Raw genomic sequence first — 18,417 nt, forward strand, 5'->3', positions numbered from 1 at the left:
TGACGTCATTCCCAGGTCCCCGAAAAGGGGGCGCCCCAAAAATCGGTTGCAGACCAAATATATTTTTTCTCGCAAATATTGATTTCTTGATAAATAGCCCAAATTACCATATACAATAATCTCCCTATCAGCTATTAGCTTTTCTTTTTTCTAAGCACCAACCATTTTGATACTATTACATCAATCACAATGCTGAGAACTTGTGTTGATGCCCTTGGGCAAAGCACTTTACTCAAAGGTACAGTAGATGTCACTCTCTGAAAACTATTTGGCAAACAGAATAACTCTATGGTTCTTGACAAAAATGCTCTTTGTTGGCAATTCTATCATTCTTACCTATCTTATATGCCTAGAGTTGGTACTAATCAAACATCCCAAAGTGTTGGCAAATGGTTGCTAAAATGTTAGTGAAGGCTAAGACATCAAAGAAGCGCCTTCAGTGATTATCAATAGTGCCAATCCAGCCCCATCCCGAGACACTCTGTCCTTCAAATAATCAAAACAAAACATTTGTTATTATGAAAAACTAGAGTTTTATTCAAAGTTGGTAATTGCAACAACCTATAAACTAAGGTGTCAAAAGCAGGCCAGGTAATGGTGTATACATCAAACAAGTCATGTCAGCGAATGGTTTTCTAGACCAAGACTTTGACAGTGCCTAAACTCCTTTTTCAATATACATAAGACTCACATCAGTTAGTTCTCCATCTACTCACCAGGGTAGCCCTAGCTGAGGCGAACAGCAAGATCACATGAATTCACTGTGGAGAAGCAACAAAGATATGATGAGATATGATGGGTTGATCCTTATAAAGCATCCACCAGACAAAATTGAAATTTGATGACTTCAAACCTGGTGGACACTAATGGATGCTGTTTATAGGGTGACCAATACGAACAAGATCATTTTTCGTGTTTCTATTATACCACAGTGATATTGCTACATGTTCGTCTGTGCATATGTAGACACACTGATCATGATGGTCAGCAGGCTGTCGAGGTAATGACCTAATCTAGGAAGCGCACAGTCAGGCCTTTTACCACCCCTGGTGACTAGAAAGACAACTAATTTAGATTTTTGTCAACTGGGGCCAGGTCTATAAATTCCATAGATTTACATACAATGTATTCAAGCGAAACACAATGCAACCGTTACTGTGCAAACTCGACCAAGCAGGGATCAAGAATTTTAACAATCATTCCAAAATGAACCACAGACACAAAGAACAGTTTCATTGAAGCATGAACACATTATGTCTGTGAAATATAAACATGGTGCAAAACAATGACAATTTTAGAATTATCAGTTGTGCCTGCAGGCAGACTCCGAGTCTCTGTCAACCAAGAAGCTGTGAAGTCTAACCACACTAATGACCATGAGTGCTGAAGTCTTAGCTCTGCAATTGAAGCTCATATAAAGGCAAACGACTTCTAGATACACCCTTCTACAGACACAACCAGTACCTACATGTATCAAACAATAGGGTTAATGTTCAGATGCATTCATACTGTTTATTCACAAAGTTACCATTGGTGGATATACAATTTACAGAAGCTCAGATTTTCTATATAACTTACGAATTCGATGCATACCTTCTGTAGCCTTACATGTACATACTTGTTACATCACCAACATTTCATTGCAATGACTGAACAACTACTGGCCAACAGTTGAACACGAAATTCGTTGAACACAAGCAAGCACCTTGAAAGGATTTGAAATGACAAAATACATGTACATGTAGGTCTTTACATGAAAGGAGTTATAGTAAGAATTATCATGTCTAGATTTGAAACAATGCCAATGGATACAGTAGAACCTCAAGGACACCCCTGGGACTGACAAGTACATGCACATGTATTGTCCTTTAAATAGAGAGGGTGTCCTTTAGAGAGGTGTCCACCAATTGAGGTTGCACTGCCTCTTATTACTAATATCAGTTAAAAAGCCACCAAAAACTTTTAACAAGTGCTATACATTTGTAAAATCTCCAGTTTCCCATAGTTAAAGCTCATAGTGGACTCCGAGTGATCTTCATAGAGTGCGTCTTCCAAGTAAAATGGAACAAAAAGGTTGGCATATAAAGCTATTTAAGACACCAAAGAAATTGAAGCTGGAAAGAAATTGAAGTTGAGACAACATCACGTGTCAACATCAAACCTTATAAACCAAATACTTGCATACATGTATAAGGGACAGGTCTTCCAAGAATGCAGTCCAGCTTTCAACATTCTACTCTAGTTTGTTGGTGGTGAGTACAACAGATTTTGTATGGACAAAATATGCTTGTCAAGGTGAGTTGATTATGAAAGTTTTACTGTAATTTTAATCCACATAAGTTGAAAGAATAACAATCTGAGACAATTTAACAAGTTGCAATTGTGCTCGTCTAGGCCATATCATGCAAAAATCTCCTCAAAGTCGGTCACCAACTATAAAAGGGTTGTCATATTTGGTACCACAACCATTTAAAATATCATGTACAAAGCGTGGTTAAATATACATGTACACCACAGTAGCAAATTCCATTCAATTTTATTGTTGTTCAAATAATATCTCTGTTCACATTCCATAAAGGCTAACAGTGGTCACACTTGATTGCCCTCCACGACAGAATCAAAATTCAGAATTTCTCCTCCAGTAAGTTTCTGAATTGACCCGCTAACATTGATAGGGCACTGAATGCAAGTCTGAATCAAGCACGTGCACGAATCAAAGTCATGTAAAAATATCCGCAAATCATCCGACGCTTAGGCGGCAAAGTTATGAACGCCTAATCGAAACATTTCATTCTGAATTGTTATTTCGTGCTGCTTTGTGCCGTCCGGCAGGCGCACCTCATTACACACCAGAAGAAACGAATTTGAGAACGGCAACGGTCGGTCTTCATCAGTCTGCAACGCAAAAATCAAAGATTTTATTTCACATATTGAATTGATACTACTACTACATGTACATGTATTTGCGTCATTCCTGAAAGTGGGACCATTTTGAAGGCCATCAATTCAAAATGGCATTTCTTGGAGAGGAGGGGATTCCCTGAATTCGCAGCTTTACAGGTAGAGTTTGTTTGAAAGGAACTCACAACTTGTCGTTTGTGGGGAGTGTGGTCTCTAATGTGGTTTCCTCAAGGATTACTAACCTTCAGTTGTCCTGTGACCAAGGCAATGACATATGGAGGTGGTCCAGGCTGAGCATCAATAGTCGTCAAAGCATATTTTATTGTCTTGAAAGTTAATGTCTGAAATTGAAAAGACAGAAGTTAGAATCCCTCACAACTCTCCTATACATCTACTGTACTGCCCACTCTGCATACTGATATACCGGCAAATGAATTGAACTTGATCATGTTCATCACTTAGCCGATGAAAAGCCCTCTCACAAGTCTCAGTGTGATGATTAACAAAATACAGTGGTGAACTTACTTTGTCCAGATGGTCACCAATAGTTGCTTTACCCAAAATTTCAACACCTTCAAATGTTTTTGCTGAATTATCCTGAAACAAAACAAATGTGACATTTTTTGTACATCTAGTTTATCAATTTACCCTAATGAAGACTTTCAATCAAACATCACAGTTCATATTCTCATACGCTTAAGACGCCATTGCTACGATCAGTTGGTACTGAAACAAGTTTATGATATAACTCTATGTCAATATCGTAGAACATCCACCGATCCAAGTTCTTCCCACAATGTGACTTCTGTCTTCCGAAAAGTGGACACATGCCGGTGTCAACCCCTCGCTGGGCCTCCGGCTCGGCTCAAAAGAAGAGTCAAGAGACGAGTCAAGACAAGACCAGGGGGGGGGGAATAAGGTGGTGTAGGTTAATGCATACCCTGTAAACGGCCCGATATGCATCCAATGCCATTGAATTCATTTTTTGAACTTCGGGGTTGTTCTTGGTTTCGTCGCGACGATCGAAGGCATCTTGTATGCTGTAGAAGTAGGAAATGAATTTTTTGGCCACCAGAAGATACTCGGGATCATTGGCCCCAGGTACACACACTGCGTAAGCAGGATTTGTTGATGTGTCAGTCATTGTCTTCTTTTTACAAGAAACTACAGTCTCTCAAAGATAGTTATCAAGAAACACAACACTTCATGAACTAAGGACGTTTTTCAAACCAAAAATTCTCAACCTCTTGCAAAAACATGAAAAATGGTCACATCCGAGATCGCGTCTGCAGACACGATCCACAGCGAGGCTGCGGCGGCAAGAATTCACGGTGGCGGCGATTATGAATTTTCCCGCCACAACACGTGCGCATGTAAACTTGATTTGGCCGCGCGGGGCAATATGAGGCCAATGTCCATTCCTGAATGTTTTATGCTCTTTGATGCAAACTGCTATTTTACTATCCATTTTATTCAAAGATTAAATTGAATTTTGTAAACAGGTCTCCGGTAGTTTCGCTCCCTGACCCTTTCGCCCCCAGTCGTTTCCCTCCAAATCGAAGTCGTTTCACTTCCTGGGACTTTTTGTTGGGGATTGAGAAAGTACCCAGGTACATGTTTTAGCCAGTGCTTTGGAGGGACCCTTGGGAAAAAATTGTCTCAATTTCACCATGGTAAATCGACAATTCACCACGGTGAACTGACAGCACTTCACCATGCTGACTTGGGACGGTGAAATATTTACCATGGCCTGAGCATGCTTATAAACTAATTTAGTATCATTAGAACTTTTTCAAATTCACTTATGACATTGACAAGATACAGGACTACACTTCTGTTAAGTTTGATAAAACTCCCAGCATTGAATTTTTTTTTAATCACGAAAATGTTTGTATACAGAATGTACACGGACCCTATTGCAGACGTTATTGTGTCCTGAGCCCGCTCCTGGCTCCCCTGCCGTTGGCCACTCATACTACATAGTACGCACATGTAACGTCCCCACAGGAGTAATGCCGCGGAATGCAAATATAAGTTTGAATAAAGATGGGCTGTGATCATAACGGTCGTCAGCACGAAATATGGGGCCAGCTTGATTTGGGTATAGAAATTTGGTGCTAGCTTGACACAAGCTAAATTGACCGACCTATGTCTGTTAGTCACACACTCTCCGAAGACAATCACAACCCTGGAGGAGACACTACAAATTGTATTTTGCTTCATCATTACATGACCAGAGACTGACCCACAGATCACCAGCTCAAAGTATTGTCATTACCAGCTCAATATATTGTCATTGCAGTTCAGAGCATATAAATAGTCCTTAATTGGCAAAGTGTAAAACTGAGAGCCATTTGAGATCCCAAGTGAGCTGCTAAATGAAGACACTCGGGCGACCTTTCTTCAATTACTAGCGTAATGCCACCATTGTTTTACCTATTATCTAGATAACTACCTGACGATGTGCTACCTATTATCTAGATAACTACCTGACGAACGCATGCAGGCCAATAATTGATGCAACATGATAAATAGTGTAGGCACCCTTCCAGGAACAAGGTCATTACTTCTTCAATCCATAAAAGACGTATTAATAATTAGACAATGGTGTTCATGTTGCAATTTTGTCTTTGAGGTGTTAATTATCCTTAATTTTTGCGGTCGTTGGACGGCGTTCTCTAGAGATGACTACTTGCCGTACTGACCATCCGCTGATGAAGCGATGCTTTCAGAAATAATGAGCAGTCGGTCTCATGGGGTGGTCTTGAAGTAAAAACAAGGGCAACCAGAAAACGCTTCATTATCGTCTGCGAGCTGAAAGCACAATGATCAGACTATCATTTCTCTTCCTCCTTATCTTTGTTATCGGGTTTTGGGTCGGTTTAATTCCAAAATCTTGTGCGGCTGACCTGTCTAAAGTCAAACAAAACGAAGTGGACGCGCGCAACGAAATTACGCGCGATGAGGTTGGCCCAGACATATCAAACTCGGACAGTGTTGGGAAATTGCACAAAACGACTTCCAAGACCACTGATGCAAGGTCACGTGATGAAAGGGTTGGATTGGAGAATATTACTGAACCTTTGCTTGAATGGCCAGAGAGGATACCAGTAACAGGACATCCGCAACAAGATCTTGTCAATCAGGTCCCACCGTCGGAGTTGAGTGGGAGTTCCAAAGGGATGGACTCAACTGAACTGCCTGCAGAGTCTACACAGCAGATGACCACTTTCGATACGGGCGTTGCTTCGATTGCCGAGAAATTCTCATCTGGACTGAATGATACTACGACCAACACGGTTTTGAATGAGTCAAAGTCCGAAGTTAATAGTGACACTGGTGCCTTCGGCGAGAGTAAAACAGTCAGCACCGGGCCTTCCTTGAAGAGTTTTCTACGAACCGTTCGTGCTTCGAATGCCGCGGCAAGTTACGAACAACTGGGAAGTACAATTAGAGCACCGTGGACGAGAGAGGGAAGGGTGGACGCTAAATCAATTGAAACCGTAAGGAATGTCCCTCGGAATGACTCCTCGAGTTTTCGACTGCTTAGAAGTACAACTCGACCCCGCATCACGATCAACGGAACAGAAACATTGGTTACCGTCAACACGAGTGTTGCATCTTCTAGTTTGCAAAAAATGGGAAGTACACCTGGCCCTCGGGCAAATTTTAACAGTGAGAGTCAAACCCCCAAAGAAAAGAAAACGGTAACTAGTCTTGATCCATCCTCGAGATTACGGGAGACGGAGGGGACACTCGAACAAACGAGTGACGATGATTCTTTTTTGGTATTCGAGCACATTTCAAATGGTTCAATTGGTGATGTAAATGGGAATGCGACCCTCAGAAATCTGACTGAAGATGAACTTGGGGTGATATCTAAGCTCAGAAAAGCAGCCGCTCAAATCAAACTTTATGTTCCACCCGTCCTGTCCGCATTCGGTGTAACAGGGAACATTCTGTGTCTGATCATCATGACCAAGAAACGAAACCGCGACAACACAACATGCTTTCTAATGGCAGCCTTGAGTGTTCCCGACCTCTTCATAGTAAGTGTCCTGCAGGTAATGATGTGGATCGGCTGGAACTTCCACCCGGAAATCTTCGACGGGTATCTCTGCGCCGGTTTGTTCGCAGTTACAATTATAAGCAACACTTCGAGTTCCTGGATCCTAGTCTTCTTGGCAATCCAAAGGCTTCTTTGTGTGTTTTTTCCACTAAAGGCAAAGCGTCTCCTGACGAACGTAAAGAGAACAAGGCGTTTTTTAGTTCTCATTATCTTTGTCAGTGTTGTTGTGAGCATACCCGTGTTTCTTGCCATGGGCGGGAGGCCGGAAGAGGGGAATTTTACTCTCTGTCTCTCTAATTACAGTGAATCTCCTTTAGTGAGGGCCTACGTTTCCTTCGTCAACACCGTGCGATCGCACCTCCCCTTTCTGCTTATCTTGGGATGCAACATCGCACTCATTCTCAAGCTGAAGGCAATTGGTAAAGCCAGGAAGGCTCTCGTGCAAAACTGGGGAGAATCGGCTTTCGAAAAGAAGGAGAAAGACATCACGAAGATGTTACTCGTTGTCTCGTTCGCGTTCGTGATCCTTGTTACCCCAATGGGTATCTTCTACGAGTTCAGAATGAGGTTTCATATGCATGCGGGGCCTGTTGGATTGGCTGTCCTCGGCCTGGTACAGCCCATCGTCCACCAGCTCAGCGTCCTGAACCACGTCCTCAATTTCTACCTTTACTGCTTGGCGGGCGGGGAACGATTTTGGTCAGACTTCCGGGCGCTTTTTCGGTGTGACCCAAATACAAAGCAGCGCTTGTGTTTTGTCAGGAGAGAACGGAAAGATGATTCTGTCACCTCAAACGCCGGGGTTCCGACTGGTGTCCGTCGAACCCAATCGCCCCAGCGCACTTAACATGGGCGTGAACATCGGTAAAACGGGAAACAGCCTTCCCCTGGAAATCTTTCCAGACCATGTAAGGTCAAGTCATTGTGCACAAAGACCAAGAACTTCTTGTTCCACTGATAGCGTTCCTGGTCATCCATACTCTCATTGGCTCTCGGTTGTCTGACCTGATTCATATAAAAAATTCTTAAAGTGATCCTATCCTTGCCTCGTAATACTAGTAAGGGTTCCATTTCAAAATAAATGTAAACAATTTTTAGTTTTTTGCCTTGACTCGCGAAAATATTCTGGTTTGCATTGGTGTCCGATCAGAATATGGTGTCAGACCTGCCAGGCATGAAACCAGCTTTATCCTGTGAAAAGGCAGCTGGTTGTTAGGGAAACAATATAAGGGAAACACTGACAGATAAAACACCAGGACTGTATCAACTTCTGATGCCAGCTGATAGTATTATGTTTGTTCCTTCATAGTATCAATGAAGTTATGATGTACGATTTTTATGTTGTATATTACCAGAATAAACACACATATGTCGTCCCAATGATTAAAGCCTTATTTCTTCATCACCAACTAGCCCAAACATTCGCGTTGACACAATTATTGCACGACTGTGTGAAATTTGCAATGTCCGAATGGTCAATTCCATCCGTTGCTCCGAGTTGACACTTCTATCAGCTCAATGTAAGATGGGCCGACTTCCATCGAAAGGGAGTACGCAAAGATAGCTAGATATCGCAGCATCCTGCATCAATATGGCAAGCTAGTTGCAGTGTGCAATAACTGCCAGAAAAGGAAATGCAAAAGGTGTCAAGAGATCAACTGGAGCTGGCTGTGAATGTGCCAGCGGTGTCCTCATAAAGCTAGCTGCGACTGTGCGAGTAGTCTTATGACGCTGGTTGTGACTGTGCGAATGGTCCAAGAAAGGAAACGCTGGCTGTGACTATGGTCTCATAAGGCTACCTGTGACTGTGCGAGTAGTCTCATAAAGCTGGTTGTGACGGCGCTAGTGGTCTCGAAGCTGGTTGTGACAGTGACCGTGGTCTCATGAAGCTGGTTGTGACAGTGACAGTCGTGTCATGAAGCTGGCAGCGACAGTGGTCTCATGAAGCTGGTTGTGACAGCGCTAGTGGCCTCATGAAGCTGGTTGTGACAGCGCTAGTGGTCTCATGAAGCTGGTTGTGACACTACTATTGGTCTCATGAAGCCGGTTGTGACAGTGACAGTGGTCTCATGAAACTGGCTGTGACAGCGCTAGCGGTCTCGTGAAGCGGTTTGTGTCAGTGCCAGTGGTCCAACGAAGAATGCTGCGACAATGCCAGGTGTCTCAGACAAGCTATGGGAGGCCTTCAAAATCATGTCCAAAAAATGTGAGTACAAAAATAAAAGACAAACTACCCAACTAAATCAGTTAAATTTAGGAATGTATGAGTTTATTTTGACCTACAAGCATATAAAATCTTCTATTGAATACAAGAGACATTCAAGGATATGTATCAATTTACACTAAAATATAGATAATTGGAATTTAATCACAAAACTGAAAATTATCTTTGTGAAACAATTCTGTATTGACCTTTGGACCTGACCAAAGGAAAGCGCGGCCTACGTGACCACATACATGAAGTACGTGACCAAATACATGAAGTACGTGACCACATACATGAAGTATGTGACCAAATATATGAAGTACGTGACCACATACATGAAGTATGTGACCACATACATGTCGGCCAAATGATACTCTGCCAAAGTTGGTTAATGATTGCGAAGTGCAGCGTGATTATTCCCAAGTGAACAATTATTATACGACGTTCAATATGAAGGACTACATTTAGTATCAAAGTGACCACTCTTTTCATGTTATAGTAGTGAGATTTACACTTTACACAGCCCGTACCTTAGGTGGACAAAGAGTTCATGTAGTCAATTGTGCTTGACTCTAAGAATAAACAAGTCATTCTAAAGGAGCGGGCTATATATGATTCAAGCTTCTCTCTCATGTCGTGCTTTCAAGTCCCAGTCAATGTACAAACCATCTCGCGATAAGTGATGCGTTACACATGAAACCTGACATGTGACATTGTTAATCCAATGTAAACCCAGTCTTGAGGTTGTAGAACCAAAAGTTTCCGTTAAAGCATGATATGGCTGAAATAACCCTGCCGATTTATCGGCGGTGAAGGATGGACATACGCACAACGACAGCGGATCGGCATGAAAATAAGCCTAACGCGGTTATTTCACAAACTGCATACAGTCCATAAGTAACAGTGATTGTTGCCATGTTTCAGCTGCATTCCCAGCGCAATGTAAGGTCAACTGAACCCAGACTAACTACGTCTCTGAACAGTATGACCGAGGGTGTTTTTAATACTCTAGAATGCAGGAAAGTGTACAGCAAGCAATGTAACCTATGGACAGAGCAGCTGACTACTTCTTCTTGAATATGTTTGAGAGTTTTGACGAGCCGGAGCTATCTCGCATCTCCTTGAATCTATTCAGCATCTTGGACTTGACGTCCTCGCTCGGCTGGGGAGGCGGAGGGGCCGCCTGGCCACCACTCTGGCTCGTTGTACTCGAACTCCTGCAACCAGATGATTATTTATGAACCGTAAATAAAGATATTCTCCAAATTGTGTCCAATTTCCCAAGCATTACAGGCAACTGGCTTACTGCGAAGAGCATCATGTCATCAGATGATTGGCGAGTTCAGAGTATCATCAAAAGATGGACATAGTTGATGGTTAAGCCATTTACTTCCAATAGGGAAGGGCACATCAATGACAAAACTACAAAGCTGATTGAGGAGATCAGTGGCTCGTGGTTAAGGCACCGGGCTCATAATCAGGAGTGTTGGAAGGATCAGCACTGTTCCATTTTTGTGTCCCAGGCCCAGAAAGTCAGGTCAGACTTTTAGAGGTTGGTGATCACAGAAGGGCTGATGAACAACTTACCTTTCCTGTGCCCTGCTCGTCTCCAGTTTCATTCTGAACTCCTTGATCATAGAAGACACGACATCCTCATGGTCCTGGGCTATCTGTGCCATGTCCTTCTGAAGGCAGGACAGGCCCGGCAGCATGGCTTCTTGGATGAGCTGGTCACTGATGACTGGCACTTAGTTAAGGATTTGTTTGTATTTGGGAAGGAGGCATTTTTATGAGGAGTATCTCTGGTTTGTCATTAATCATTGAATGAAATGTCAGTATAATTATATCAAAATACCTTGTTGACAGCTGACGCAAACGACACATTGGCCATCTACAAAACTCTCCATCCAATCTGTTATCATCTTTTTAGTTAGTAGGAATATTTCGTGGTAGTTACACAGATCACAACTGATAAGTAAATTATCAAGCATCGATACCACCACAATTTGAACCAGGTCCCACTGGAGCACGGGTAATCGAATGACAGCATGGCTGTATTTAGAAATATGTCAAGCAATCTTGTATATTTTTGCTGCAATAGTCGACGTTTGGAACAAGAACCATCTTCCCGTTGTGTTCTGACATTTATGAGGAGAACACATGTATACATGTATCAGTATAACAACTACCCTCTGCTACCATGTAACGTTCTGGGCGTAACTCCACCAGTCGTCACTATCGGAGGGGGAATTATTCAAGGCCTCCCAGAGGTCAGATGTTCGACCGACTGTCTCCAGAGATCCTTCCCCTAATATAAATTAGTATATATAAGATTGTCGGCAACACAAGACGACAACGCGAGATTTGGACTTATCCTGATACTTTTATTGGGTGAATTACAATAGTTCGGGAGGTCTTCTAAGGGGTTGTAGGTCTTCTAAGTAATAGCAGGTCTTCTAATTGATAATAGGGTTGCCCGTTGCTGGCACGCTGCCTCTCTCTCTCTCCGATGGGTGCCTGCGGTCTGCCAATGATAGCCGGGTCATATGACTTTGCAGTTTTGGGGGACTGGTGGCAGGATGCCCGGACTCCATGAACAACTCACCAGGTTAACAATAGTTACCCTTGCGAGCTATAAGGGAACCAGTACACTTGGAAACAACTGATCAATACTAACATGATATAAAAGTCAATATTGTCAAGTTTTCACGGTGGAGTGGGTTTTAATCATCTCGAGATTCAATTCGGTCTTGAGGCAGAGCAGAAGTGCTTATGGTCTAATGATGTTGAGAAGTAATGAGCAGAACTGATTATTGCTCCAGATTGCAAGAGGGGTCATCAGATATGTACTGATGTCAATGACGCTCATGGGAAAATGTAATATACTGTGTAGTTTTGTAGTTAGATATTGGGTGATATACTTCTTCCTGGACTAGGTAAGAGCCAAAAGGATTTTTGTAGCACGCAATTTAAAAAGTGGAGAGAATCTATTGAACAGCATGCATTTTGTCATCGCATTCACTCTTGCTGACATTAGCTTTGCAGCCACTTTCTGGATCAACGTCAAGTTCTGACAGCAGAATCCTGATATTGCACTCACTAGTGTTGACTTAGAAAGCTTTTCAAATCAATTTGAGGGGAAAACACACCTAGCACCATCACAAAAATGTTGGCCCAATACATTTTTGTGCAAAATATATTCTTCTTTGCTTTAGTGCAACCGTTCCATAATCTAGAACACATACAATCCTTCATACCCTCTCAAATACACTTAACGAACAGAGATAATCAATTTGTCAACGTTCTGTCGTCAACTTGATGGTGATCCTACACACCAGTAGGAGGAACAGAACATCTGTTGGTAAGATCGTTTACCACTTCATCGCTGGGCGACTGCAAAGTCTGAGGAGTAGAAATGTCCGTCATTGCTGCCGGGGGCGATTCTAAGTAAGGATACAACAGCAGCAAAGAGCACTGTACGCGTCAAACAACTGCAGCATTATATCTGACCGACGTGTTTCGTTCGTCACGTGGTTGTTAATAGCGGCTAGGACGGCTAATCGTGGGATTATAACTGCAACGATATCGAGTGGGAAAAAAAATTGTTACAAAAGTTCTGGAAGTTTTGAGGAGGAGAAAATTTGTAGATTAGGACCCCCAGTTTTAATACGTGTGAAGTAAAGTCTGAAATTTTGGAGTATGGAGGAATAAGACAGGCCCTCTTCACAGGATTGAAAGTTTCGAAATTTTTTGAAGGAGTGTAATAGTTAGTTGAGCAGGAGAAGCTGGTATCATCAAAGTGAAGGAGTTAAGGCCGACGAATGATAATATCTGGTAATTTTCGAAATAAGTTAGCGTGAGGGAATATATTTTTGAGATTTTGAAGAACTGAAAATTGAAAGGAAATACAGGCTCTTATCTTGAAGTTTGCATATTGTAAGGTGAGCGGGAATTTAGTTGGAAAAAAGTATTGTCCGATATTTCTGAAATTGAAAAGGAATTGAAAAGTTTGCATGAAAATAAGCCGTTGAGTCTAAAAGATTCTGAAATAGAAAAGGAATATAGCAGTTATCAAGAAGAGAATTTTTGTAACAAAGGATGTTTTCTGCAGAATTTGAAAATTTTTCAGAATTTAAATTCTGATGCGGCATTACTTCGATTCTGCTGGATTATATTTTTTGTGAAAATTTCTGATTTTTTCATAAGCTTGGATTAAAATGTCGGGTCCACACACAAAACACATCCGAGAAGGTGAGGTCGGTACGTATAATCTTGTCACCGGCTTCTGCTACAGCCGAATTCTCAACTACAATTGTTATACGTGGCTCCCTGATTCGACTTTGGATTATTATAATCAAAATGTTGAACAATCAAATGAAAAGGTCGTCCCTGAAGAAGAGGAGATCACAATAGATGACGGATTTGGTGGAGGCGGCATATTTGACGACTTTTTTGGGGAATACAAAAATGAAATAGCAGGAAGTACAGGTAAATTATCAGAAAATTTTATGATTTTGTTTTCTATTTTTTAAGAAAATTTTAAAGAAAAAGATAGAAATAAAATAATGTGTGTCTTAACGACTGTCATCTGTTGTAACACTTACTTACAGTGGAAATTGGTTATTCATCATTGAAATCAACAAGGATATGTGCAGATGTGAGCTTTTTTGTGCAAACCTCTACTTTATGAAATGACACGGGTTATAGCGAGAGTGCGTATGGAAGCTGACGAAATAAGAGTGATTGGTATAGAGTTAACATCACTTGAAAGTAAATAGCCAGGATTAAAACAGCTGTCAAACCACTCCATCACCTCATCACGACATCCCAGATGTTCAATATATCGAAAAACTGTTCAGGCTGAGAAGCAGACTTGTTAGAAATCGGATAATGGGAAGGCGAATCAATTTTGCGTCTCTACAAGTCTAACCTGTTCAGTCCATGTTAGATTTGAAAACACTGCAGGTTATACATTTACCTTCTGTTTTACTGAGCTCTGGTCACTCAGGGAGAAACGCCCATTTAATGGATATGCTTATAGTAAAATGTAAAGATATCACTTGAAACCAAACTATAGTACAGCATTTGGCCATAGCAAAATACACGGGTTTACAGTAACCATAAAGCATGTAATTGAATTACACTCCGAAGTCTATAAATGAATTATATTAATGGCTTCGAGCTCATCATGTCTTATCACCGTCAGTTTTCACCTGACAATACTCGTTAGTAATCCGCGGAAAATATTTCAAAATGATGGAGCACTTTTCTCACATTCGTATCAATAAACTGCCAAGCAACCATGTCACAGTTTAGTGGACGTATTTTGAGATGCCATGAGCGACATGAGATAGTGAGGTTTCGCAACCACCCGTTTAGGCCCTACGACGACGTTTATCTATTGTGTTACCTGAACAATAGATAAACGTCGTCGAAGGGCCTAACCGGGCGGTTGCGAAACCTCACTACTACTCATTCGCTTCTTAGGGCGAGGCACCCAAAGGACGAAATGTAGGGCACACGTTCTAATGCGTTACCCCCTCTTCCTATGTAGTAGAAATGGCTCTGGCCACAGCAACTTTCAAATGGTAAAACAATTTCTAATTTAAACGTTCGGCAACAGATAATGCAACAAGAAATCTCATATCTACATGTACTTTCCTTCCAAACTGACCCACTTACAATTACAATGTACATGCAAATGAATGCTGTTCAGTAACATGTCAATATCACTCTTCACGCAATACAGCATCCAGAGGGTTAATAATTTGTCTGTTTGACTGACAATTATTGACAGCTAGAGCCTCGCTGTATGCTCCATGACAACTCCATATCATTCACACCACCATTCCGATCTTAATGCGATTAATTACAACTTTTAAAACGAAAGCTATTTGACTTCTTTCAATAAAATTAATCTGATTTGAGAAACTAATAACTCTAAGATAGAGTTAATTAAGAAGATGGGTTACCAATCTTCTGCATTAGGTCTCGCGAGCCTGCGTTGTGCCGCAACTCCGGGTCGGCGCAAAAGAAGGTTGATGGTCAATGACCCGGCATTCGACCTCAAGAGGCAGTTTCTATAATTATAGCTTGTCATATTCATTACTTGGCTGGTGTAGTTTGCTATCCTTAACACAGGCACCGGGAAGAAGTGAGAACTCTATTTCAAATCCATGACCGACATCATCGGTGCCTAAACCTTTAGCTTTCTGCAAGTACGTATAACTGATGCGGGTTAGTATAGAAAACCAGCAATGCTCATACAATGAGACTAATACCTCATGAACCATGCCTGGCTCTTGTCTCCCATCCCCCACCCCACCCCCGACAAATCCCATCCTATATGTACCACAAGAAGTCAAGAATAACACGAGAAGATTGCTCATCTCATCATACAAGAAAAACACGATTTTGTTAATAATAAATAAAAAAATTGATCGAGATAAGACGCAAAGAAACTTTAATCAATTTATTTTATCTGATTGAGTTTCACACTACGATTGCTAGCAAACGGATCTGGATCCATTGGGATTAACCCATTCAATCCCAGGAATCATTCTCAAACTAAACGTGGCATGAAGCAGAGAAATGTTTGGTTGGGACCAAATTTTCAGCTTTGAGTCGTGAAGGCTGAAGCTGTCAATGTCTAGTTTCATTGGCACATAAGGAGTACATCGGTATTGGAGGTACATGTAATTAAAACGGCACATGTCGTTTCATAAATTACACAAATACTTTGCTTTTATTAATTGAGATGGCTAAGATTCGATAATTTCCATCCACCTAGCCAATTCATACACTCTCTGAAGAACATCTTCACGACATATCACTACGCCATTGTGATACTCAGGTTCAGCGGTGCTGGTTGGTGCACATGAGCTCCGAGTTTGGGCAAAATATCATTTTACCGGGTAATTGTTACTGCTACAGTCAGAGCCACCGAGCGTCACTCTATTGGCACACCTTGAACCACCCGAGAAAATGCCGGAAGGAATGCATTTCAATTAATTGAAGGAAATTACCATCATAGAAGATTCCATCTCATTGTGGGAGTGTGGTATGATTCAATTATCTTTTGTGGTAATGGGGCCTCGCAGGTGAAATATCGCGATGCAGAGACATCTCCTCTGTAGGGCTATTCGTAAACAATCTCAACCTCCTGTCAAAAGAAAGGCCCAGCCTATCTGCATCTCATAACAATGCTATTAGTTCCATTTAGGTATTCGGTTTAATTAATACTTTTTATGAAAAAGAAAATGCCTAATGGAACTTGAGGATTCGAGATGACTTGATAAAGAAACTGTCATGAGTGGAAAAACAGCATGATATATTTTAAATATACAGCATACATGTACGGTAAACTCTTAAATATTCACGGCAATTTTTTGCGGTTTTGTAAAATTGATACATCCCCATAGAGAGCTGTATAGGATACATGTCTGGTGTGATCTGATAGCCTTTGTCTGCCTGTGTGACAATATCAACTCTTAACTCTTTGAACCCCACGGGCCGCTATAGTGCTAAGTGAAAGTAGAGGCACAAAGGAAGAAAATAAGGTATATTTGATATCTATATTAGCTTTCATAAATTTTTCTTCATTTGTTTCAAAAAGGATCCAACAAGGATTTATTCGAAAAGTGCTATACAACAAAGAAGCTGAACTTAAGAATATTGTTTTTTTTCTGCAAGGAAGGTTGGATGACAATATGATATTATTCGTTGAACTATACACCAACATATTTTTCAAATCTGTTATTTCTTCAACCCACAAACAGCAACCTAAAACATTCAAATTCAAACTCCAATATAATACATTGATTTTACAATTGAATGTATTACTGAACAGGTGTTGGTGGCACCTTACAAGCAATTAAACGAATTTAAATGTGATTTATTAATTTTTTCACTACATGACATAGATAGCTGGGTTTATTATCAAAATTGGCTCAAAATCAATATGTTCATGATAAATGACAGTCATCTACTCATAGTAAATATTAGTACAGCAGTTCTTAGTCAAACAGAAGAATCTGGTGTATTAATATTCCCCACATAAATACCTAGATGAGAGTCTATTGCAAACATAAGATCTCTCAGAGTAACTGTGTCACTGATTTTAAAACAACATTTGGATGAAAGTCTCGAAACAACCGAGGGTTTTCACAGTAACCGTTACCCTTTAAGGATGAATGATAAGGCAAGAGTCATGTCGAACATATAGATACTTGTGTAAGACACAAGACATAACCACAGCACGCCACTGGTACCATACAATCTTATGGACAAGACATTAATCAAGGGAAACAACATTGGCTTTTCCAAGTTAGCATGCTGGGAAAGCAATGGTTTAATCAACGTCCGTCATGTAAAGCATACCATCAGCTCATTCCCGCCACAGTGGTTGTCGCCTTATTAGATTAACCCTCACACTCGGAAAACAATATACCTTAGACCAAGACCATCAAAGAGTTGGTCGACATTTTTGGCTTATAAACTGTTCTTCATTACGTCTCTTGTGTTTCATCTTAGGAGTTTTTGCGAGCATGGCACCCTACCCATAGGCCTGAAATTATTACCCACTCGCCAAAACAGCCAACAGCTGCTGTGATAATATCGAATGTGGTAACTTGACTCGACTGAGGCCACTTATGATTTCCAGGGCTGAAGAACAGATGCAGATTGGATGAGTGGAGCACTTGCAAGTGATTTCTGTTGCTGCGACATGTGGCAGTAATGGCTGTATAAGCGATAAAAAGATCACTTGTCTCCTGTAAAACCTGTACTTGCTCGGTTTGATATTGATTGCAGACAGCAATAATCACTGAACTGCAACGAGTTTTGGTGAATGCAATCATGATTGCAAGTTGTAGCAACAAATAATAGCCTGCCCGTGCATCAGACACAAAAATCTCAAGGGGACGGTAATCATCTCGAGTCGGCACACTCGCGTGCATAATAACTGCACTACAGCATTGAGTATTCGATTTTCCTGGACCACCAGTAATCACTAACCACGTACTCTTTGTCTGGAAAAAACCCGCCACATCGTAAAATGACACCATCCTAAAGCATTTTCAATGAAAAGTAGCTCACTTATGTGCTGACAAAAGCTTTGAATCTCAATATTTTCCCTATATTGCTCGTGACTACCCCCTCACCCATGGACACATTAACTTTGTCATTTTTTTTAAATATCTTCATCAGCTATTCACCACAGATATACTGCTAGGCAGATGGG

At 41.2% G+C, this 18,417-nt stretch overlaps 3 protein-coding genes across 3 annotated transcripts in view; 1 reads left to right on the plus strand and 2 right to left on the minus strand.

Moving 5' to 3' along the window:
- Window positions 1-515: 515 nt before the first annotated feature.
- Window positions 516-4,185, minus strand: LOC135496174 (probable nuclear transport factor 2). The gene is made up of 4 exons (XM_064785328.1): window positions 3,842-4,185; window positions 3,427-3,498; window positions 3,144-3,242; window positions 516-2,895 (listed from the first exon to the last, which is right to left on the minus strand). Exons 1-4 carry the CDS (start codon window positions 4,043-4,045, stop codon window positions 2,752-2,754), a joined length of 519 nt encoding a protein of 172 aa, XP_064641398.1. The 5' UTR covers window positions 4,046-4,185; the 3' UTR covers window positions 516-2,751.
- A 5,032-nt stretch (window positions 4,186-9,217) lies between these two features.
- Window positions 9,218-18,417, minus strand: part of LOC135496355 (RAB11-binding protein RELCH homolog) — a 147,932-nt gene continuing 138,732 nt past the window's right edge. Inside the window, exons 23-25 of the mRNA XM_064785639.1 lie at window positions 12,634-12,750; window positions 10,764-10,917; window positions 9,218-10,393 (exon numbers count right to left, since the gene is read on the minus strand). Coding sequence (XP_064641709.1) covers window positions 10,240-10,393; window positions 10,764-10,917; window positions 12,634-12,750 — 425 coding nt within the window. The 3' untranslated portion in view covers window positions 9,218-10,239. The remainder of the gene's footprint in view (window positions 10,394-10,763; window positions 10,918-12,633; window positions 12,751-18,417) is intronic.
- LOC135496357 (growth hormone secretagogue receptor type 1-like) overlaps window positions 13,379-18,417 on the plus strand; it is a 131,790-nt gene continuing 126,751 nt past the window's right edge. The window contains exon 1 of the mRNA XM_064785641.1: window positions 13,379-13,664. Within this exon, the coding sequence (XP_064641711.1) occupies window positions 13,394-13,664 (271 nt within the window). The 5' untranslated portion in view covers window positions 13,379-13,393. The remainder of the gene's footprint in view (window positions 13,665-18,417) is intronic.

The sequence above is a fragment of the Lineus longissimus genome, chromosome 11, assembly GCF_910592395.1.
Source record: "Lineus longissimus chromosome 11, tnLinLong1.2, whole genome shotgun sequence".
NCBI lineage: Eukaryota > Metazoa > Nemertea > Pilidiophora > Heteronemertea > Lineidae > Lineus > Lineus longissimus.